The 25,170-nt window shown below is 40.2% G+C and overlaps 1 protein-coding gene across 10 annotated transcripts in view; it reads left to right on the top strand.

Annotated features, from left to right (window-relative positions):
• Positions 1-25,170, top strand: part of LOC138736234 (annexin A11-like) — a 109,679-nt gene that overhangs the window by 36,170 nt on the left and 48,339 nt on the right. For 4 of the 10 annotated variants that reach the window (XM_069885392.1, XM_069885390.1, XM_069885391.1 and 1 more), the window contains 6 exons: positions 10,493-10,572; positions 18,346-18,828; positions 19,398-19,415; positions 21,052-21,069; positions 22,521-22,538; positions 23,251-23,268. In XM_069885392.1, the coding sequence (XP_069741493.1) occupies positions 10,493-10,572; positions 18,346-18,828; positions 19,398-19,415; positions 21,052-21,069; positions 22,521-22,538; positions 23,251-23,268 (635 nt within the window). Of the gene's footprint in view, positions 1-10,492; positions 10,573-18,345; positions 18,829-19,397; positions 19,416-21,051; positions 21,070-21,830; positions 21,919-22,520; positions 22,539-23,250; positions 23,269-25,170 lie in introns of those variants that run through there. The other 6 variants (XM_069885393.1, XM_069885394.1, XM_069885395.1 and 3 more) reach the window with 6 other exon arrangements.

The raw sequence follows: 25,170 nt of genomic DNA, 5'->3' as shown, positions 1-25,170 counted from the left end.
GAAGAGAAGACAACGGAGGAAGAAGGAGAAGGCCTTACCTGTTCGAAGAGGCCCGCTGTGGAGAGAGAAACCCGCTTCCTCAGGTCGGTAGAAATTGGGCTACAAAAATGGCTCGCTGAGCCGAGTAAAAGTGCGCAACTCCTCGCGCATGCGCGATGCGCATGAAAAAAAACACACCGATGGGAGGGGGGACCAGCTGGGGAGTCGATCTCCACAGCCGGCAATGACAGCTGCAGAACACCTGCAGCAAGAAGAGAACACAGAAGACAATGGAAACAAGAAAGAAGAGAAGAAAAGGGCAACAAAGAAACAACAGATGGCCAACCCAGAGGAAGAAGAAGAGGAAGAGTACAGTGAAATAGAAGAAGAAGGGAAAGGCAAGATAAAGGATATACTTTCTCTTGTTAAATGATACATGGAGTCATTTAAAGAATGGCAGACACAGGAATTTAATGATTTAAGAAGAAGAATAAACAACACAGAAGAGAAAATGAACAAAATAGAAATGACCTTAACAGAAATGGGAAAGAAAATGGACAAGATGGAAGAGCGGGCAGTAGCAGCAGAAATGGAGGTAGAGGACTTAAAAAAGAAATTAGAGGAATCTAATAAAAAAGCTATAGAGACACAAGAACTGTTAGCTCAGAAAATAGATATAATGGAAAATTATAACAGAAGAAATAACATAAAGATAGTGGGCCTTAAGGAAGATGAAGAAGGCAAGAATATGAGGGAGTTTATAAAAGATTGGATCCCTAGGATCCTAGGATGTCCAGAACTACAGCAAGAAATGGAAATAGAAAGGGCACATAGAGCATTGGCCTTTAAACCACAACCACAACAAAAACCAAGATCTATTTTAGTAAAATTCCTAAGATATACTACAAGAGAAAAGATACTGGAGAAGACAATGGAAAAAGTAAGAGAGGGCAACAAGCCACTGGAGTACAAAGGGCAAAAAATCTTCATTTATCCAGATATAAGTTTTGAACTCCTAAAGAAGAGAAAGGAGTTCAATACAGCAAAGGCGATTTTATGGAAGAAATGGTATAAATTTATACTAAAGCATCCAGCGGTATTGAAAATATTTATTCCAGGAAAACAAAACAGACTATTCTCGGATCCAGAAGAAGCACGAAAATTTGCAGAACAACTACAAAATAGACGGAGAGATGAAGACGTGTAATGAGAGTAAAAATGATCACGATTGATATGTATGTGGGTAAAGAGGTATAAGAGTGTATAGGTATAATGTGCATACGTGAATGTATCGGTACTTAGAGGAAAATATAGATAGTATAGACAAGAATTAATAAGGGAAGGTAATGGAATAGAGAGAATAAGGAGGGAATTAAAAGAGTGACCTTTGTTACATATGAAAAGTGAAATCTTTTCTGGGGGGGGCGGGGTGGGGGGCGAATAACGGTCACTGCAAAATCAGTTGACGCTTGCGAGTGAATTCGCAAACCCAAATGGAGAGGGGAGATGTGGTTGTCCGACAAGGGATAAAGGACAACTCAGGAGGGGAAGGGGAGATTGGGGCTAAAGAAGTTATAAATAGGAGAATAAGGAAAATGTTTGATGTTTTAGGAATGTTGTCTTATAAAGGGTTTAAAATAAGAAAACAGAAATGGAAATGGAGGAAAGGTAATGATGGAAAAACTGAAAGGGAAGATAAACAAAGTATAAAATGGCTACGTTGAACTATATGACTTTAAATATTAATGGAATACATAACCAAATTAAAAGGAAGAAACTGCTAAATTTACTGAAAAAAGAAAAAATTGATATAGCATTTGTCCAAGAAACACACTTAACTGAATTGGAGCACAAGAAATTAAAGAGAGATTAGGTAGGACATGTAACAGCAGCATCGTATAATTCAAAAGCAAGAGGACTGGTTATGTTAATTAGTAAAAATGTGCCATTTAAAATAGAAGAGGAAATAATAGATCCAGCAGGGAGATATGTAATGATAAAATGTCAGATATATTCGGAGTTTTGGAATCTACTCAATGTATATTCACCTAACGAAGAAGATCAAAAGTTTATGCAAGATATCTTTTTGAAGATAGCAGATACGCAGGGGAACATATTAATAGGAGGGGATTTCAACCTGAATTTGGATTCAAATATGGATAAAACTGGGAAAAAGATTAACAGAAAGAACAAAGTAACCAAATTTATAATTAAATCAATGCAAGAAATGCAACTTTTGGATATATGGAGGAAACAAAACCCAAAAGAAAAGGAATATTCATATTACTCGGCTAGACATAAAACATACTCAAGAATAGACCTATTTTTGTTATCAGCTCGTATGCAAGATAGAGTAAGAAAAACAGAATATAAAGCTAGAATACTATCGGACCATTCACCCTTAATATTGACAGTAAAGCTAGAGGACGTCCCTCCAAGAATGTATAGATGGAGATTAAACCCCATGCTACTTAAAAGGCAGGATTTTAGAGAATTTATTGAAAAACAATTAAAAATGTATTTTGAAATAAATACGGAATCAGTGGTAGATAAGTTTATACTATGGGATGCAATGAAAGCATTCATTAGAGGGCAAATAATAAGTTATGTAACCAAGATGAAGAAGGACTATAATCAGGAAACAGAGCAGTTGGAAAAGGAAATAGTAAATATAGAAAAAAAATTAGCAATGAAGGAAGATACAACTAAAAGAAGAGAATTGGCAGATAAAAAAATAAAATATGAAACATTACAAACATATAAGGTAGAGAAGAATATAATGAAGACAAAACAGAAATATTATGAACTAGGTGAAAAAACGCACAAAATCCTAGCATGGCAGCTTAAGACAGAACAAGCTAAGAAAATGGTATTGGCATCAAGGAAAAAGGACAAACAAATTACATATAATCCAAAAGAAATTAAGGAAAACTTTAGAGAATTCTATGAACAATTATACTGAACTTAAAACGAAGGGAAAGAAGGGAAAATAGATGAATTTTTGACTAAAATTGAACTACCAAAACTAGAAATAGAGGAACAAAATAAATTAACAGAACCATTTGGAACAGTAGAAATACAAGAGATAATAAAAAAATTACCAAATAATAAGACACCAGGAGAGGATGGACTCCCAATAGAATTCTACAAAACATTTAAAGACTTATTAATTCTGCCCCTCCTTGATGTAATCAACCAGATTGATGAAACACAAAGCTTACCAGATTCATGTAAAACAGCAATAATTACAGTAATACTAAAACAAGGGAAAGATCCACTCTCACCAGCGTCATATAGACCAATATCTTTACTAAACACAGATTATAAGATAATAGCTAAACTATTAGCAAACAGATTAGCAGAGCAGGTACCGAAAATGGTAAATTTAGACCAAACTGGATTTATCGAAAAAAGACGCACAACAGACAATATTTGTAAATTTATTAACTTAATTCATGCAGTAGAAGGAAATAAAGCACCTGCAGTAGCAGTTGCTTTAGACGCAGAGAAGGCCTTCGACAGAGTAGAATGGAATTATTTGTTCAAAGTATTGCAAAAATTCAGTTTACCGGAGAAGTATATTAATTGGATTAAAGCATTATATAAGGGACCGTTAGCGAAAGTGACAGTAAATGGACATGTATCAAAACAATTTAACTTAAGCAGGTCAACGCGGCAGGGATGCCCACTATCACCTTTATTGTTTGCGTTAGCTATAGAACCACTAGCAGGATTGATAAGAATAGATAATAATATAAAAGGAATAAAAATAAAAGACAAGGAATATAAAATCAGTCTATTTGCGGATGATGTTATAGTGTACTTAACAGAACCAGAACTATCAATAAAAGAATTATATAAGAAATTGAAGGAATATGGAGAAGTGTCGGGATACAAGATAAACGTAAATAAAAGTGAAACAATGCCTATGAATAATGCGGATTTCTCAAAATTTAAGAAGGAATCTCCATTTAGATGGCAAATGCAGGCAATAAGATACCTAGGTGTACAAATAAACAAAAATCTCGGCCAATTATACAAACTCAATTATTATCCACTAATGAAAAAATTACAGGACGATTTAGAGCATTGGAAAGAGCTACCACTAACACTAATAGGAAGGATAAACTGTATTAAAATGAACATTTTTCCAAGGATATTATACTTATTTCAGGCATTGCCAATACAACTGACAGAAAAATTCTTCAAAGAGTTAAAGAAAATAATAAGGAAATTTTTATGGAGAGGGGGAAACCGAGGATAGCACTGGATAAATTAACAGAATGGTATAAACAAGGAGGCTTACAATTGCCAAACGTTAAAAATTATTATAGAGCCGCACAATTAAGATACCTATCAGATTTTTATCAAACAAGGGAAAAACCAGACTGGACGAGATTAGAATTAGATAAAATAGGGGAAAAGATACCTGAACACATATTATATAAATGGGATGAAAAATTGGTACAACATAGAACTTCTCCAGTATTACATCATCTCCTCAATATTTGGAAGAAGATTCATGTTGAAAGAAATAAAACAAATTATCAATTACCAAAACTAATATTGACGCAAAATAAGTTACTCCCTTTTACAATAGATAACCTTTCCTTTAGAGAATGGGGAAAAAAAAGGATTAAAAGAATAGAGAATTGTTTTTCAGGAAGTAGATTCTTATCCTTTGAACAAATGAGAGATAAGTACAATATAACTGGAGATACAGCGCTGGCATATTACCAACTGAGATCCTACTTGAAAGATAAATTAGGAAGCAATTTGAGTTTGCCAGAGGGAAATAACCTTGAATATGTGATTACAGATACAATGTTAATCAAAAGATTTATAACAAATATGTATATTAAACTGCAAGAAAAAGAGAATGAGGAAACAAATGGTAAAACTAAACAAAAATGGGAACAAGATTTAAATATAAAGATAAAAAAGGAAACATGGGAGAAATTATGTTTTGGAACGATGAGAAATACAATAAATACGAGGCTACGTATGATACAATATAACTGGCTACACAGACTATACATTACACCTCAAAAGTTAAATAAATGGGACCCAACAGTATCTGATAGATGTTTTCGATGTAAAAAAGAAATGGGAACAACAATTCATGCAATCTGGACATGAGAGAAAGTAGAAAAATTTTGGGAAGATCTAAATCAGATATTAAATAAAATAACAGAAAACAATATACCAAAGAATCCAGAGATCTTTCTCCTGAGTAACATAAAAAACAAAGAATTTGGAATTGATTTGGAGGATGCACAAAAAAGATTTGTTAAGATAGCCCTAGCTGTAGCAAAAAAATGTATTATGTCAACCTGGAAATTGGAAGATAATCTGAAAATACAACAATGGTATATAGAAATGAATAAATGTATTCCATTAGAAAAAATTACATATAGTTTAAGAAATAATATTGAAATATTCGAACAAATATGGGAGCCTTACATTAAATACAATAGTGAAAACCTACCGGGGACAATCATTACCTAAGTTGATGGAAGGAGAAGGAGAGAAAAGAATGGACTCAGTAGAATTTCTAGTGTATTTTTGTTGAATGACAACATTATCTGACTGGTTTAATGTAACCTAGATTGTATACCTTAAATGGATGGGTGGGGGGGTGGCTTGGGAGGAGGGAGGGGGGGGGAGAAAAAGTCACTGTATATGTGTGAAAAAGAAAAAGTATGTAGCATGGCTAATGTGATTTATGGTGTGAAAAATAAAAAATTTATAAAAAAAAAAGAAAGGGTCCAGATGTAAACCTGGGAATTATAGGCCTGTGAGTCTGACGTCTGTGGTGGGCACGTTGATGGAAAGTGTTCTGAGGGATGGTATTTACAAGTATTTGGAGGTAAAGGGATTGATAGGGAGTAATCAGCATGGTTTTGTCAGGAGTCGATCATGCTTGACAAACCTGATTGAGTTTTTCGAGGGGGTTACAAAAAAAGATTGATGAAGGGAAAGCTGTGGATGTTGTCTATTTAGACTTTAGTAAAGCTTTTGACAAAGTTCCCCACAGGAGGTTAGGAAAAAAGGTGGAGGCATTAGGTATAAATAAGGAGGTAGTGAAATGGATTCAGCAATGGTTAGATGGGAGGTGTCAGAGAGTAGTGGTAGAAAATTGTTTGTCCAATTGGAGGCCGGTAACTAGTGGAGTTCCTCAGGGATCGGTCCTGGGTCCACTATTGTTTATTATATATATTACCGATCTGGAAGTAGGGGTGGAGAATTGGATAAGCAAGTTTGCGGATGATACAAAGATTGGTGGTGTTGTGGACAGTGAGGAAGATTACCGTAGATTAAAAGGTCATTTAGGAAAGCTGGAGGTGTGGGCTGAGAAATGGCTGATGGAATTTAATACAGACAAGTGTGAGGTGCATTAAACGGTAGGCTATTGAGATGTGCAGAGCAACAAAGGGATTTAGGAGTGATGGTAAATAGTACCCTCAAGGCTGATACTCAGGTAGATGGTGTGGTGAAGAAGGCATTTGGAACGTTGGCCTTCATAAATCGGAGTATTGAATTCAAGAGTAGGGAGGTTATGATGAAATTGTACAAGGCATTGGTGAGGCCAAATTTGGAGTACTGTGTACAGTTTTGGTCACCAAATTATAGGAAAGATATAAACAAAATAGAGAGAGTGCAGAGAAGGTTCACGAGAATGTTACAGGATTTCAGGGTCTGAGTTACAGGGAAAGGTTGTGCAGACTGGGGCTTTTTTCTCTGGAGCGTAGAAGATTGAGGGGGGACTTGATAGAGGTGTTTAAGATTTTAAAAGGGACAGACAGAGTAAATGTGGATAGGCTTTTTCAATTAAGAGTGGGGGAGATTCAAACGAGAGGGCATGGTTTAAGATTGAAGGAGGAAAATTGTAAGGGGAACATGAGGGGAAATTTCTTTATGCAAAAGGTGGTAGGGATGTGGAATGAGCTTCCGGCAGACGTGGTTGAGGCAGGATCATTGGTTACATTTAAGGAAAGACTGGATAGTTACATGGAGAGGAGAGGACTGGAGGAGTAAGGACCGGGTGCTGGTCAGTGGGACGAGGAGGGTGGGGATTTGTTACGGCATGGACTAGTAGGGCTGAACTGGCCTGTTCTGTGCTGTAAGTGGTTATATGGTTAGTGCAACGCTCTTACAGTGCCAGTGATTGGGACTGGGGTTTGAATCCTGCGCTGTCTGTAAAATGTTTTTATGTTTTCCCTGTATCTACGAAGGATTTCCCTGGGGGCTCCAGTTTCCATTCACCCTTCAGAAATGTATCGGGGTCTGTAGGTCAATTGGGTGTAATTGGGCGCCATGGGTTCATGGGCCAAAAGGGTCTAAATTTTTTTTAAATTAAAAAAAAATTAAAACAAAAAAAATCAATTTGCAAACAGCACCTACTGTTCCTTCCACACGTCCCAGTGGGTTTGCAAATATATCAATTTGAGATGGAGAAGTAGAGATGGCAAAAGAGGACATCCACAAGAAGCATTGTCTTAAGATAGCTGCTTGCATACTCAAGGACCCCCACCACTCAGGCCATGCCCTCTTCACTCTGCTACCATCAGGGAAAAAGGTTCAGGAGCCTGAAGGCAAGCACTCAAAAGCACAAGGACAGCTTCTTCCCCACCGCCATCAGATTCCTGAATGATCAATGAAAGACACTGCCTCACTTTGACTTTTAGTGCATTATTTATATATTTTGCCCAAGGGAGTGAAAACCCTTCTCCCCTCTGCTCATCCTCAAATCCCGAATGCCTGTGTAGTCGCTTCTTCTACCGTTGAGCCAGATGTATGTTATTGGTTGAGTGAGTTGGATGCTCCAAATTTGTGTCCTTTTTTTCATCAGTGCAGTGAACGAAATTCTTTCTGTTGTTATATTCAACCCTTGAGCGTGGGTTGTTTTCTTAAAACAAGCATTGCGTGGAGTGGGAATTTTCTGATGTGGGAATTTATTTTTAGTTATAAGGGCTGCCACACCCCAGGATTCCTCTCCTTGAATGCCAATGGCATTTTATCCACAATGCAGCACACAGGCTTCAGACTGCATGACTAAGCGTGGATTTCTCTATCCACCACCCCCTGACCAAGGTAGAAGGAAATTTGATGACCTGGCATGATTGAAAAGAGCCTGGAAATGTGACTAAACTGCAGCGTGCGTGCGTGCGTGCCCGCCCGCCCGCCCTGCAGTGAACCTTGTTAGTAGCTGAGGAGCCACAGAGCATAGCTTTATTTTTCAGTTGTCTGCATGCTTTCTATTTGAAGATTTTGGAATGAATGTTGGCTCTGATCCCGACTCTCCCAGTACGCCCTGTTCAAATCCTTTCAGAATGCAGTCTAAATTCCCCAGAGTGTGGTGTACCATACTCCTTATCCTGCCCTGCATCTCCAAGACGACCCAGACCATAGATGAACCTTTTTTAAAAATATTTTCATTTTAAACCACATCAATTGTATACATATTCAATAAAATTACCAAAAGATTATATATATGTGTATATATATTATATAAAACCCACTCCCTCCACCCCCCTCCACCCATCCTCCCCCCCCCCCCCTCAGAATACACAAAAAGAAAATTTGGAGAATGTATAAATAAAAACAGAATCTCAATACTAATAATAATGGATCTGTGGGTTGCCAACAGGATGGGCATTCAGAGAGTCCCTCAAATTTTCAAACCAATATATTGTAAATATGGACTCCATACTTTCTTTAAAAAAATTGATATTTATTATGCAAGTTATGTTATCTTCTCAAGTTGAATACAAGTACATAGTTCAGCATGTCACCTCTCCATCCATAAATCTGTATCTGATTTCCAAGTAATGGCTATGTACTTGCTGGAAACAGCTCAAGCTGTTCAATTTGATACATAATTCACCTTAATTTGGGTCTAATCACTTTAATATTAACCAACAAAAACAACATTGGATCCTGTGGGAGTTTAACCCCTAATATTTTCTCCAAAAAATTCCCTACCGCTAAGCAAAAAGTTTTTATTAAATCCGAGGACACTTCCAAGTAGAATGCAAAAAAGAACCAACTTCCTGACTGCATCTAAAACATAAATTGATAATATCTGATAATATTTTAAAATTTTTGAGGAGTTAAATATAATTGTTGCAAAAAATTATATTAAACCATGCGAACCTTTTCAAAATTGATTTTGAATTCAACTGATTTGAATATCATGACTGTACATCACTACACATTATTTGTCTTTCAGTATCTCTCCTATCAGTTTTGCTTTGGACATTGTTTTGAATGAATTTTTGGAATCTACAGATTAAACCCTGGCATTGCTTTGATCTTGATAGTATTGCAACTCTATCTAACCTTTGTCTCCATGGTGCTTTGCGAAGTCTTGCTGCGATGGGCAAAACAGTGAAAATGCTGCTTGATTCATGCTTGACATTATTTTCGTTCAGTGGGACAGGCAGAGATGAGCCTTTTTTTTTAAAATTTTTTATTTTTCACACCATAAATCACATTAGCCATGATATACACTTTTTCACACGTATACAGTGACTTTTTCTCCTCCCTCCTCCCAAGCCACCCCCCCATCCCCCCCTCTCATCCATTTTAGGTATACAATCTAGGTTGCATTAAGCCAGTCAGACAATGTTGTCATTCAACAAAAATACACCAGAAATTCTACTGAGTCCATTCTTTTCTTTCCTTCTCCTTCCATCAACTTAGGTAATGTTTGTTCCCGGTAGGTTTTCGCTATTGGCAGAGATGAGCCTTGATGTTTCTCCAACAAAGGGAGCAGGCACGGTTAGCGTAGTGGTTAGTGCAACGCTGTAAAAGTGCCAGCAACCTGGGTTTGAATCCAGTGCTGGCTGTAAGGAGTTTGTAAGTTCACCCTGTTTCTGCGTGGGTTTCCTCCGGATGCTTAGTTTGTTGAGCACCTCAGCTCTGTCCATCGCAATAACATGGATCTCCCAGTGGCCACCCATTTCAATTCCCTGCCCTTTCCCTTGCTGACATGCTTGTCCATGGTCCCATGCACTGCCAGGCTGAGATCACCTGCAAATTGGAGGAACAACACCTCATCTTCTGTCTGGGCACCCTCCAACCAGATAGGATTGACCTTGATTTCTCCGGTATCTGTTAAAACCCCACCCCATCTTCTTTCCCCTGTATCCTTCCTCTAGCTCTGTGTCTCTGAATCTCTTTTCCCTGTCTTCTTTCACAGAGACAAATTCAATTCTCACCTTTCCTCTTATCATATTCAGACCTTTTGTCTGTTGGTCTGGACTCCTTCCATTCTTCCATCGCCCCCTCTCTCCCCAGCCTTTAATTCAGACGCCTGCCTGCATTTGCTTCTACATTGAGAAGGGCTCTGGCCCGAAATCTCAGTAATATATGGTCACTGTGAGACTGGCTGCGTTCCTCTAATATTTCTGTGTTTTGACTCAATTTTTCAGGTCTGCTTGAGATCTTGGGAGGAATTGTTATCTGTATGTTCTGAGGCTTAACACATTTGTTGCTTGTATGATTTCAGGCACTAATCCCTGGGGTACCTGTCCTGTTGGAATGGAAACACTTCCAAACATGCAGGGATTTGCCAATAGCTCCTATATGGTGAGTGCTGTTTTTGAACTTGTTCTGACTAACCCAGGTTCATCAGTGATAATTTAATATATCCGGTCGGGACACTTCACCTGCTTCTCCACCTCTTGGACCTTCTGTCCAGTCCTGAGAATGCTGTTCTGTTGTGTTGTACTTGTACAATGGGCTTGGCTTGGCTTGACTACCACCTCTTACCCCCCTCATTTACTTAACATCACCCTCTTTTTACCTTATTCTCGATAAAGGGTCCTGACCTCCTAAAACGTTGACTGGCCGTTTCTCCCCATGGATGTTTCCTGGGTCCCTCCAGCAGCTTTTTGTTTGCTCAAGATTCCAGCACCCATGTTTTCTGGTTTGTTTCTCAGTTGTAAATATCACCCCTACAAACAGAAATGTTCTCATCACATCCAGTCTCTCCCATCCACCTTTTAAAGATTGGTAGATTATTTGACTCAACTGTAATTCATGCAGGAATATTAATCGGTCCCTGCCTTGCTCCCTCCCCCAACCATCTCTTCTCCAGGATATCTAAACGGTTCAGGGTGGAGAGATGTGCGTGTGTGTAGGCAGCAGAATAAATGTTCTTTCTGAAGAGAAATATTTATTGGGAATTGAGATGAGAAGTCTGAGCAGAAGCTGGACGAAAGATCGGCCTTGTACTTCTGGGGGGTGAAGTAGTGTTTGGGAGCTGTGTGGTTGGTGACTGCTTCTCGTAATTAAATTTTCAATTTGGAGACCTTGCACGGTGACAGGTCCTCCCGGCCCATGACCCCACACTGCTCAATTACACCTAGGAGACCAATTGGCCTACTAATTTTGTATGCATTTGCAACGTGGGAGGAAATGCGTGCGGACATGGGAAGAACATACATACATACATACATAACAGTGTTGCGTTAACACGCTAACCGTGCCATGAAATTCCAGAAGGCATCCTGTGCCATGAATGCTTTTGAATTGGAACAGTATGCCACGGTACAGCCCATTTGGCCCACAATGTTGTGGCCACCTATAGAAACCTACCCAACAATTTAAACCTTCCCTACCTCACACCCACAACCCTCTATTTTTGGTGCATCCATGTACCTGTCTAAATGTCCCTTTTGTACCAGCCTCTTGCACCCACCACCTTCTGTGTTTTTTTAAAAAACTTACCTCTGACGTCTCCCCTAAACTTCCTCCGCTCATCTGATACAGCTGTCCCCTGGTGTTTGACACTGCCCCCCTGGGAAAAAAGGTGCTTGCTGTCCACCCTATCTATTCCTCTCATAATCTTGTCACCAATCCTTCTTCTCCCTATCTTCCTGCTTTAGCTTTCTCCTCTCTGGACAGTCACCCACTTCTTGCCTTCTGTGTGACTGCCTTGCTGTAGCTCTTACCTCTGGAATTCTCGTTCTCCCGTACGAGCTAAAGGTCATTGAGCTGCAGTTCCCTAACACATGCACCTCGTGCAGATGTAGCTGTCGGTGAGATGGCAGGTCTTCCAGAATTCCCACAGCTCACAAGACTCAAAACTCCACTAACCCCGTTGCTATTCTGACTATTCCACCTTGGTGCTCATACAAGGTCAAAGATTAAACAATAATAAACTCTCACCAGACTCTTGCCTTATTCTCTGCCCCTTCTCGCCTCTTGAGCCAAAACGTCACCTCACCTGGCCTACTCCCACAATGGTCGCTCCACTTATACCTCTCACCTTCTTAATCTGTCCTGCTCTCTCACATTCAAAGTCAAAGTTCAGTTTTATTGTCAGAGGCCAGCACAGTTAATGCCTTTATAGCACCTGTGATCGGGACTGGAGTTCAAATCCATCATTGTCTGTAAGGAGTCTGTATGTTCTCCCCGTATCTGTGTGGGTTTGCCCTGGGGGCTCCATTTTCTTCCCACCATTCAAAACGTACCGGGGTATAGGTTAATCAGGTGTAATTGTGCGGCACGGGCTCATGGGCCAGAAGGGCCTGTTTCCGTGCTGTAGTTCTAAATTAAAAATTACATATATGACATCACATACAACTTTGAGATTCCTTTTCCTGTGGGCCAGGCAGAATTTCTCCTTGGTAATCAGAAAACTGTACTCCAAAAAAATGTATATACAAAAGAAATAAATGTTTAAATTAATTCCTTTGTTTACACACTGCAATGCAGAAAAAAAAACATTTTCAGTGGAAAGTAGGAGTCCTTAAATGAGTCCCTGATTGAGTTTGTTGTTGAAGAGTCTGATGGTGGAGGGGGAACAGCTGTTCCTCAACCTGGTGACGTGAGTCTTGTGGCACTGATACCTCTTTCCTGATGGTTGCTGCTGTTCACTAGAAAAGTTTAAGATTCTGAAGGATGCCTGGGGTGTAGTTTACAATCTCTTGAGGGGAGATGTTGGATTGAGGAACAAATTTGTATCTTATTTAGTGATGTTGGCTGCTTTGTATTTTTGTTTCCAATTTTATTTAAAAGATTTTTTTTAAACAAAATACAATCAAATAACAGCAAGAAATTTTTAGATACATAAAGAAAAACCCTCCCCACCCTCCCAGCCCTTCAGCCAGCTCCCTTAAGGGGAGCCAAATCCTAAAACAAAATGATATATAGAATATTTCAAACTATTTTCAAATTCATATATTCCAAATAAGAAGACCACATATTAACAAAGAAAGAATAATTATCATACAAGTAACATGTAATTTTTTTCCCCACGGAATACAAGCTCTTAATTCATTATGCCATCGTACTATGTTAATCTCCACATTATCTTTCCAAGTACTAGCTGCACATTTTCATGCTACAGATAATGCTAAACGTACAAATGCTATTTGAAATTTATCCAACCCCAATCCCTTCAAAGAAACCATTTAGCCCAACAAAAAAATCGATGGGTCTAGTGGTAGTTCAATCGTAAATAATTTTTCCAATCTAATTCTGTCCCAAAATGGTTGTACTTTAACACAAGACCAAACAGCATGTAAAAAAGTTCCAGTACATAGTTCACAACGAAAACAAGAGTCCGAATTGCTAAACCTATATTTTTTCAATTTCTCTGGAGTCAGATATAACTGATGTAAAAAATTATAATTAACCATTCCATATCTTACATTCGTCAATTTATTTACACTGTCGTGACACATAACCTCCCAACTGTCTTCAGGAAAAATATAAATTAAATCACTTTCCCATTTAAGCCTAGATTTCTCCCATTCTGGTTTCTCCATACTATCTTGTAACAATTGATACATATCCAAAATATAACCTTTCTTTGGTATAGAGGAAATCAAAGACTCAAATTTCGTCAACATAGGTAAATTCATCTCTTTACCATAATTATCTTTTATCAAAGCTCTGAGTTGATAGTACACAAATAAAGAATTTTCAGATATATCACATTTCTTCCTCAATTGACTAAAGGAAAGAAACTGTCCTTCAAATCAACTTGAACTATCTCTATACCCCTAAAATTCCATCTCTTGAAATGATTATTAAACATTGAAAATGGTATAACGAAGTTTGAATTGATAGTTTACCCTTCGACCCTAAAACCATATTTCTTTAAGCCCGTATCTTTAACAAGTGTTTTAATACTGGCATAATACATTCCCGCAATAAATTCATATTCTATTTAAGTATAAATTGATGTACCTCAACTTCAGAAATGCAAGCCATTTCAACGTTCGCCCAACTCGGAGGTTGGTCCATGTCTATCAATCTACTAACGAAGTTTAAATGAGTTGCTTCATAATAATTTTGAAAATGAGGTAATTGGAGACCATCCAATGCATATTTCCATATGTTTATGTAAAGCTACTTGTGCTAATTTCCCCTTCCATAAAAATTCCCGTTTCGCTTTATTCAAATCCTGAAAAAAAACTCTTTGAAAGTAAACAAATATTGGGTTCAAGAAAAAAATATTCATTTTAATACAATTTATTTGACCAATTAATGTTGTTGGAAGATCTTTCCATTTAATCAGATCCTTTTTAATAAAGGAACATAATTTAATTTATATAAAGATTGGTAATCTACATTTACTATTAGTCCCAAATATTTAATTCTATCTGACCATTTCAATTTTATAATATTTTTATATTCCGAATAGTCTCCTTCCCCAACTGGTAATATTTCACTCTTATCCCAATTTAGCTCCAGATAACTCCCCAAATTTCAGAAAGCAATCTTGCAACTATTTCAAAGACTGCTCCAGTTCTGTCAAATAGACCAACACATCTGCAAATAAATTAATCTTATATTCATCATGTGCATTTCTCATCCCTTTAATCTTACCATTCTGTCGTATTGTCTGAACCATTGTTCAATAGCCAATGCAAACAAAGCTGGTGATAATGGACAACCTTGCCAAGACGACCGTGTTAATTTAAATGGTAAAGAAGTTTGACCATTTGTCACCACCCTAGCAATTGGGTTTTTATATAAAGCTTTAACCCAACCATTAAAATAAGGGCCAAATTAAACTTCTCTAACACCATAAATAAAAAAATTCCATTCAACTCTATCAAAAGCTTTTTCCGCATCCAGTTTGCTGCTTTGTATTGTGTGCTACATTTGAGCAGTCATCAGGATGGTGGGCCCATAGTTAACTGGCAATGTTCAAAGTACAGCTGGTATCAAACCAGCTAAAAGAATGCCACTTCATTATTCCAGTATCAATCGTGCGGCCAATAGCGCTGCTGGATAAAATAAGCTGGAAGTTTGGCAAGAATCATCATGATTAAAATTGCATATTTTTTAACTGACAGAGAGGAGTGGTCAACTTCAATACCACTTTTCTCACTGCCTTACTTTGACTTTTTCTATTTATTTTGAAAGCTGGTTTATAAAAATGTTTCCACAGTGATGCTGCCGCAAAACAGTGAATTTTGTGACAATAATGTTTTGATTCTGAACGCAAACCCACCAATGAAACCTGTGCATCTTTTAAGCAGGCAATTTTATGAACAGGGAAGGTGTGTTGATTGGCCTGGATATGCTCACTCCCTTTCACTGTTCCGTGTTGCCGTCTGATTAGCTCCGTTTGTGCATCTTTTTTTCTGCTGTTTTGTTAATTTCAGATTTCCAGTTTTGCTGTATTTTGTTGTTAACTGTTCTGTGATTGGGTCTCCCTTTGTGTTCCCATGGTGGTCCTTTTTGGAGGGGAGAAAAAGAATTTTGTGGTGTGCCTGCCTTTCATCACAGCATTGTCTGAAACGTTTTGTCTGCATTATGGAGTCGATATAGCCTGCACCTTCATAAATATTTGGTAAAGTTACATACACAAACTGTGGACACATTGTGGCCAGTTATCATCTTGCCTTTGGGGATCCCGCCTCTCTGCCTTCATTTGGATGTCGATGGCAAGACTGGAGTTTATCGGACTTCCCAATTACCCTTGAGTGATGTCGGTGAGCCACCTTTTCAAACCCCTGTAGTTGTTCGGAGGAAAGATCCCACACATGACCTCTAAGTTGGGCATTCCAGAAATTAAGTTCAAAGAAGGAACAGCCAGAATGTGTGAAATGGGGAGCATTTAATTTAGACACACAGCACGCTAACAGGCCCTTTCGGTTCACAGGCCTGTGCCACCCAATTACACCCAATTGACCTACAGCCCCTGTATGCTTTGAAGTGTGGGAGGAAACCAGAGCCCCCGGGGAAAACCCATGCAGACACAGGGAGAACGAACAAACTCCTTACAGACAGCACAGTGTTCAAACCCCTGTCCTGATCATTGGTGCTATAACATCATTGCACGAACTGCTGCACTAACCGTGGTAGTCCAGTGTTTGAAAGCCACTGTTTTAATCATACCTCATTGACTCGTTATGTGCAAGGTTTCACATCTCCAAATGAAATGGGCCAATGACAAATGTTCTCAAGCAAAATATTTCAGTAACAATTGGGTCTTAGGTGTAACCCTGCCTCTCAGACAGAAGGTGCCATATTCAAATGCATTTACTACATTTACAGTGTGGCCATTCTGGTCTCAGACAGTCATGAAAGATGCTGTGGCACTTCTGTTTCAGATTCGCTGGCTGATGCTGTCTGACAACTGCATGTTATGTTACCTGGACTGTAACAGTAACTGCACATCACAGCTATTTCATTGGCTGTGAAAGGTGTTAAAACACAATTTTTAAAAAGGAGTAAAATTTTTAAAAAGGAGTAAAAACACTCCATAGCAAGCCTGAATACCAGCACCTGATTTCAGATTTCAGCTTCGTCAGAGTACGCACATGACATCACATACAATCCTGAGATTCTTTTTCTTGTAGACGAGGCAGAATCACCACTTACTGGTTGTGCAGAAAAAAAACTGTATTCAATATACACGTAAACAAAAAACTGTACAATCCAGAGAGAAAACAATCAATGAAATGCACAAGTACGAGTCCTTCAACGAGTCCCTGATGGAGTTTGTTGTTAAGGAGTCTGATGGTGGAGGGGTAGCAGCTGTTCCTGACCCTGGCCATGTTCTCGATAGTGGGGAGGGGTATCCCCGTGATGTCCTGGGCTGTGTCCACTACCTTTTTCCAGGCTCTACATTCAGGGGTACTGGTTCCCCATACCAGACCATGATGCAGCTGGTTAGTGCACTTTCCATCATACCTCTGTAGAAATTTGCCGGGCTTTCCGATGTCATCCCAAACCTCCGCAAACTCCTGAGAAAGTAGAGGTTCTAACGCGCTTTCTTCATGATGCCATTGATGTGTTGGGTCCATGAAAGCTTCTCTGAGTCATTGATTCCCAGAAATTTAAATGTGCTCACCCTCTCCACCTCTGATCCCCCAATGATCACTGGATCATCCACCTCTGGTTTTTCCTTGCTGGTCAACAATCAGCTCCTTGGTTTTGGTGACATTGAGGCTCTTGGATCAAGCAACAACACGATGCAGGAGAAGCTCAGCAGGTCATACAGTGGACTTTATACAGCAAAGATAAAGATACAGATTCTGATAGCTCAGTGGTTAAGAGCACTGGTCTTGTAAACCAGGGCTCATGAGTTCGTTCCTCACGGGGCTTCATTGCTGTGAGGGGCGCATGACAAAGTGGGGATTCTCTGTCTTTCTTACTGTAGATAAAGTTAAAGAATTTCATTCATGTTACATTCAAAATACAGTATTATGTCACAACAATGGAACCTTTAAATTTACCTTTCGATTTCACCCTTTTCATCAAGATATGAGGTGTAAAGAACACTTTTTGATCTGCTGACTTTCTCCAGAATTGTGTTTCTACTTAAATCACGGTGTCTGCAGACTTTGATGCTTTACTTCCACCTCTTGGCTTGACAGTTTCTTTCCAATTGCTATGAGACTCTTGAACCTCCTCTTGCCAATCGGGCAATACACAGACACCTCAGAAGGGCATTATTGCAAGTTGCTTCTTTGCACTAGGATTACTGTGAATATTTATTATCTATCTATTTTACGTATTTATTGTCTTAATTGTTTACTGCTTTATTTTTGCAAATACCTCTGCAGCAAGTAAGAATTTTGGTGAATATATATATTGCATAAATTTATTATTATTGTAGCTTATTTGATGGGGCTTAAGTTTGATTTCCATCAACTGGACAGTGAGAAATGCCAGAAGAGATTGACCAATTATAATTGAGCATTAGTTCTGATGAATGGCCTGAAATCTCTGGCTTCTCTCTCCACAGTTGCTGCCTGTCCTGTTGAGTATTTCTTGTTTTTTTTTCAGGTTTATGTTTGCAATGGGGAAATAGAGCATCTGAAGAAAACTAAAAGATAAGAATGCAGTACTAGGTTGTCGACGTTGTATTGTGTTCTGTTAACATTGCAGGCTCAAATTGTATCGAACGTCTTGGGATCAGGACCACCCAATATTGGGTTTGGGGCACCCCCCAATCAGCAGCCAGCACCTCCGTACGGAATGTATCCAGGCCAGGCCAATCAGCCTGGCGCTCCACCATACAATCCAGGATATCCTGGCTCCGCTCCTGGATATCCACCAAGTTCCGGTCCTGCTCCAGGTTTCCCGTCTGGCCCAGCTCCAGGTTTCCCAACCGGCCCTGCTCCGGGTTTCCCGACCGGCCCTGCTCCGGGTTTCCCGACCGGCCCTGCTTCAGGTTATCCGTCCGGCCCTGCTCCGGGTTACCCATCCGGCCCTACTCCGGGTTACCAGTCCGGTCCTGCTCCAGGCTACCCATCAGACCCTGCTCCAGGCTATTCAATGGGCCCTACTCCGAGTTACCCATCCAATCCGTCCTCAGGATATTCGGCATCAGCTGGTTCAACTCAAACCCCATCTGCAGCACCATTGAAGGTAAGGAATAGCCTGCACGATCTTGAGAGGATTTCCAGTGATATTAGTTTGAATGTTCCAATTTGTTGATTTTTTAAAATTGTTAAACTATTTTCCATTCTCAAACCATCAGCCATGGGGCAGAGGTATTGAGATAATGGACAAAAATATCTTGGCCATAATTCCTATCTTAAAGGTTGAAAGGGGGCCTGAGGGATGTGGAATGAGCTGCAAGAGACAGTGATGGAGAAGGGTAAAATCATTGCAATAAAAAGACATTTAGACAGGTTCATGGATGGGAATGGTTCAGATGGATGTGGGCCAACACAGGTAGATGGGAATAGCTCGTGTTGGCACTTGGTCAACATGGATAAATTGGGCAGAAGGGCCTGTTTCTGAGCTACAAGACCCTGACTCTTGCACTTCATGACCACAATTAACATGCACTGAGAATGAGGGAGTTCGGAGGGTGATTGGTGTTCAGTCTCATCCAGAGAATCTTGGGGATACTTGAGAAAATGGTTTCTCCACACACTAACAAGGTTGATGGTAATTTTCTGCTTAAAATGTTCCTTGGTGTTTTATCCCAGGTTGATCCAGAATTTGAGGTAAGTTCTGGATGTGCCTGTTGAGTTGATTCTCCCGAATAACTGCATGCTAAGCTGTGGTGAACCTCTCTGTCAGCTGATACCCCTGCTGACCTCATGGGTCTTCCAAAACCCTATGTGGCTGGAAAGTTCTTCTTTCCTTTAACAGGGGTTTTTTGATCATCTGCTGAGAGGGAGGGAAGGCATCCAATTCTCTCCAGAGGTAATAATTAAGGTGATCGGACAGGCGACAGAACTATATGGGGGGAAATCCAGAATCTTAGTTAGAAGTGGCTCATGTGGAAGTGATCATTGGAGTTCTATCCTCACACAGTAGATGTTGGAAATCCCAAAGTTTTGACGCAGGAAGATGTTGGAGTTACATTGATAGCAAATGCCAACAGTGCGATTTGATTAAGGATTACAGTGCAGGGTTCCATAAGCAGAAAGGATGAATGCATCCAGGATAGAACAAAATGGTGGAAAATCTGGACTCTGAATGTTTGTCTCCATTCCCAACACTCCACCTCCTTTCTCTATGGGATTCTGTGGAGAAGAGGAACCGTAGCAGGCTTAAAACATATCAAATGCCATTGGGTGCCTTGGCTCAGGTCCACTTTGTGTTGGGTTTGGGGCACCTCCCATTCAGCAGCCAGCATCTCCGTACGGAATGTGGCCAGGCCAATCATCCTGGCACTCCACCATACAATCCAGAAGATCCTGGTTCCACTCATGAATATCCCTAAAGTTCAGGCCCTGCTCCGGGTTTCCCGTCAGGCCCTGCTCCGGGTTTCCCATCAGGCCCTGCTCCGGGTTTCCCGTCAGGCCCTGCTCCGGGTTTCCCGTCAGGCCCTGCTCCGGGTTTCCCGTCAGGCCCTGCTCCGGGTTTCCCGTCAGGCCCTGCTCCGGGTTTCCCGTCAGGCCCTGCTCCGGGTTTCCCGTCAGGCCCTGCTCCGGGTTTCCCGTCAGGCCCTGCTCCAAGTTACCCGTCCAATCCGTCCTCAGGATATTCTGCAGCAGCTGGTTCAACTCTAACCCCTTCTGCAGCACCATTGAAAGTAAGGAATAGTCTGAATGATCTTGAGAGGGTTTTCACTGATATTAGTTTTAAATGTTCCAATTTCTTGATTTTTAAAAATTATTAAACTATTTTCCATTCTCAAACCATCAGCCATGGTACAGAGGTGTTGAGTTAATGGACAAAAATATCTTGGCCATAGTTCCTATCTTAAAGAATGAAAGGGTGCCTGAGGGGTACCTTTTTTACACAGTGATGGGATGTGGAGTGAGCTGCCAGAGACAGTGGTGGAGAAGGGTAAAATTGTTGCAATAAAAAGACATTTAGACAGGTACATGGATGGGAATGGTTCAGATGGATGTGGGCCAACACAGGTAAATGGGAATAGCTCATGTTGACACTTGGTCAACATGGATAAATTGGGCAGAAGGGCCTGTTTCTGTGCTACAAGACCTTGACTCTTGCGCTTCATGAACACGGTTAACATGCACTGAGAATGAGGGAGTTCGGAGGGTGACTGGTGTTCAGCCTCATCCGGAGAATCTTGGGGATACTTGAGAAAATGGTTTCCCCACACACTAACAAGGTTGGGTTGATGGTAATTTTCTGCTTAAAATGTTCCTTGGTGTTTTATCCCAGGTTGACCCAGAATTTGAGGTAAGTTCTGGATGTGCCTGTTGAGTTGATTCCCCAAATAACTGCATGCTTTGTCTAGTGAACCTCTCTGTCGGCTGATACACTTGCTTGACCCCATGGATCTTCCAAAACCCTATGTGGTTGGAAAGTTCCTCTTCCCTATAAAGGTGTTGCATGAACATCTGCTGAGAGGGAGGGAAGGCGTTCAGTTTTCTCCAGAGGTAATAATTAAGGTGATTAGACAGGCGACAGAACTATATAGGGGGAAATCCAGAATCTTAGTTAGAAGTGGCTCAAGTGGAAGTGATCATTGGAGTTCTATCCTCACACAGTAGATGTTGGAAATCCCAAAGTTTTGCCGCAGGAAGATGTTGGAGTTACATTGATAGCAAATGCCAACAGTGTGATTTGGTTAAGGATTACAGCGCAGGGTTCCATAAGCAGAAAGGATGAATACATCCAGGATAGAACAAAGTGGCAGAAAATCTGGACTCTGAATGTTTGTCTCCATTTCCAACGCTCCACCTCCTTTCTCTATGGGACTCTGTGGAGACGAGGAACCGTAGCAGGCTTAAAACATATCAAATGCCATTGGGTGCCTTGGGTTCAGGTCCACTTTGTGTTGGGTTTGTGGCTCCTCCCATTCAGCAGCCAGAATCTCCGTACGGAATGTGGCCAGGCCAGGCCAATCATCCTGGCACTCCACCATACAATCCAGAAAATCCTGGTTCCACTCATGAAAATCCCTAAAGTTCAGGCTCTGCTCTGGGTTTCCCGTCAGGCCCTGCTCCGAGTTACTCGTCCAATCCATCCTCAGGATATTCGGCACCAGCTGGTTTAACTCTAAACCCTTCTGCAGCACCATTGAAGGTAAGGAATAGCCTGCACGATCTTGAGAGGGTTTCCACTGATATTAGTTTTATATGTTCCAATTTCTTGATTTTTTTTTTATTATTAAACTGTTTTCCATTCTCAAACCATCAGCTTTGGTACAGAGGTGTTGAGTTAATGGACAAATACATCTTGGCCATAGCTCCTATCTTAAAGGATGAAAGGGGGTCTGAGGCATACCTTTTTCACACAGAGTGATGGGATGTGGAGTGAGCTGCCAGAGACAGTGGTGGAGAAGGGTAAAATTGTTGCAATAAAAAAACATTTAGACAGGTACATGGATGGGAATGGTTCAGATGGATATGGGCAAACACAGGGAAATGGGAATAGCTCGTGTTGATACTAGGTCAACATGGATAAATAGGGCAGAAGGGCCTGTTTCTGTGCTACAAGACCCTGACTCTTGCGCTTCATGACCATGGTCAACATGTGCTGAGAATGAGGGAGTTCGGAGGGTGACTGGTGTTCAGCCTCATCCGGAGAATCTTGGGGATACTTGAGAAAATGGTTTCTCCACACACTAACAAGGTTGGGTTGATGGTAATTTTCTGCTTAAAATGTTCCTTGGTGTTTTATCCCAGGTTGACCCAGAATTTGAGGTAAGTTCTGGATGTGCCTGTTGAGTTGATTCCCCAAATAACTGCATGCTTTGCTGTGGTGAACCTCTCTGTCGGCTGATACCCCTGCTGACCCCATGGGTCTTCCAAATCAACATGTTGCTGGAAATTTCTTCTTCCCTATAAAGGTGTTGCATGACCATCTGCAGAGAGCGAGGGAAGGCATCCAGTCCTCTCCATGTGTTGTAATAATTAAGGCTGTGGTTCTCAACCTTTTTCAGTCTAAGGTCCTCCAGGCTTCCGGCCTAACATACCTTGGCCCACTAATGGCAATGACTGAGCAATATTTTCAAGTCAAATGCAACTATAAAAAAACACACCTTTACCTCATTTAAAGTGCTTGATTGAACATTTTTCAAGGCCCACGTGGAAATATGCTGAGGTCCACCAGTGTTCCACGGTCCCCTAATTGAGAACCACTAGGTTGAGGTAGTCAAGCAGACAGACAGAACTATATTTGGGTAATCCAGGATCTTAGTTAGAGCCTACTTATGTAAGTGATCATTGGAAGTTTTTCTTCAGAGAAGAAGGTGGAAATTACGAAGCTTTCCCCCCCCCAGAAAGATGTTGGGATTGTATTGATAGTAAATGCTAACAGTGGGATTTGGATAGGTATTACAATGCAGAAAGGACCGATGCATCCAGGGTTGATGTTAATTTTCTGCTTAAAATTTTCCTTGGTGTTTTATCCCAGGTTGACTCAGAATTTGAGGTAAGTTCTGGATGTGCCTGTTGAGTTGATTCTCCCAAATAACTGCATGCTTTGCTGTGGTGAACTTCCCTGTCATTTGACACCCCTGCTGACCCCATGGGTCTTCCAAAAGCCTTTATGGCTGGAAAGTTCCTCTTTTCTATAAAGGTGTTGCATGAACATCTGTAGACAGGGGAGGGAGGTCACAGAATGCTCTCCAGATGTTGTAATAATTAAGACAGTGCTTCTCAAGGTCAAAGACCCACCTGGCTTCCAGCCTTACATGCCATGGCCCACTAGTAGCAATGACTGAGCAATATTTTCAAGTCAAAGGCAATTCTGAATGAAACACACCTTTATAAAGTACTTGATTGAACATTTTTCAAGGCCCACATGGAACATGCTGAGGCCCACCTGCTTGGATTGAAGTGATCGAGGTGACAGACAGAACTACATTAGGGTAATCCAGAATCTTAGTTAGAGGTCACTCATGGGGAAGTGATCGTTGGAAGTTTTCTTCACGTGGAAGGTGGAAATCTCAAAGCTTTCCCCCAGAAAGATGTTGGAGCTGCATTGATATTAAATGCTATCAGTGCGATTTGGTTAAGTATTTCAGTGCAGGGTTCCATCAGCAGAAAGGATAGGTGCAACCAGGACAGAACAAAATGATGGAAAAGCTGGACTCCATTCCCTCACTCCACCTCCCTTCTCTATGGGTGTTCACGCAGGAACAATGTAGAGACGAGGAGCCTTCGAACAGTTCTGGGTGAATGAATGAGAATTTGATGTCACATACACATGTAGAGTGGACAGGGGCATGGAAATATGTGCTTGCTGAAGCTTCCCAGATCCCCAAAACATGCTAACAATTTTTTTTTTTTGAAATTTTTTATTTTTCACATTATAAACCAAGATACATACAGACATTTTTTTCTCTTGAACATATACAGTGTCATTTACTCCCCTTTTTCCCTTCTCCCTCCCTCACTCCCTTTCCCATTTTTTATTTTTTATTTTTTATTTTTTTTATTTTTTATTTTTCACACCATAAATCACATTAGCCATGATATACACTATTTCTTTTTCACACATATACAGTGACTTTTTCCCCCCCCCCCTCCTCCCAAGCCACCCCCCCCACCCCCCCCTTTCATCCATTTTAGGTATACAATCTAGGTTGCATTAAGCCAGTCAGACAATGTTGTCATTCAACAAAAATACACCAGAAATTCTACTGAGTCCATTCTTTTCTTTCCTTCTCCTTCCATCAACTTAGGTAATGTTTGTCCCCGGTAGGTTTTCGCTATTGTATTTAATGTAAGGCTCCTATACTTGTTCGAATATTTCAATATTATTTCTTAACCTATATGTTATTTTTTCTAATGGAATACATTTATTCATTTAAATTTAGTAGTTTCTTTTAATTTGGTTATGTATTCCATTAATATTTAAAGTCATATAGTTCAGCGTAGCCCTTTTATATTTTGTTTATCTTCTCTTTCCGTTTTTCCATCATTACCTTTCCTCCTTTTCCATTTCTGTTTTCTTATTTTCAACTCTTTATAAGACAACATTCCTACAACATCCAACATTTTCCTTATTCTCCTATTTCTATCTTATTTATCCCTAATCTCCCCTTCCCCTCCTGAGTTGTCCTTTATTCCTTGTCGGACAACCACATCTCCCCTCTCCATTTAGATTTGCGAATCCACTCGCGAGCGTCAACTGATTTTGCAGTGACCACTATTTCCCCTCACCCCGCCCCCCCCAGAAAAGATTTCACTTTTCATATGTCACAAAGGTCACTCTTTTAGTTCCCTCCTTATTCTCTCTATTCCATTACCTTCCCTTATTAATTCTTGTCTATACTATCTATATTTTCCTCTAAGTACAGATACATTCACGTATGCACGTTGTCTCTAT

This window comes from Narcine bancroftii, chromosome 6, assembly GCF_036971445.1.
Source record: "Narcine bancroftii isolate sNarBan1 chromosome 6, sNarBan1.hap1, whole genome shotgun sequence".
Taxonomy (NCBI): Eukaryota; Metazoa; Chordata; class Chondrichthyes; order Torpediniformes; family Narcinidae; genus Narcine; species Narcine bancroftii.
The sequence above is the reverse complement of the archived record's forward strand: the minus strand, read 5'-3'. Positions and strand labels throughout refer to the sequence as shown.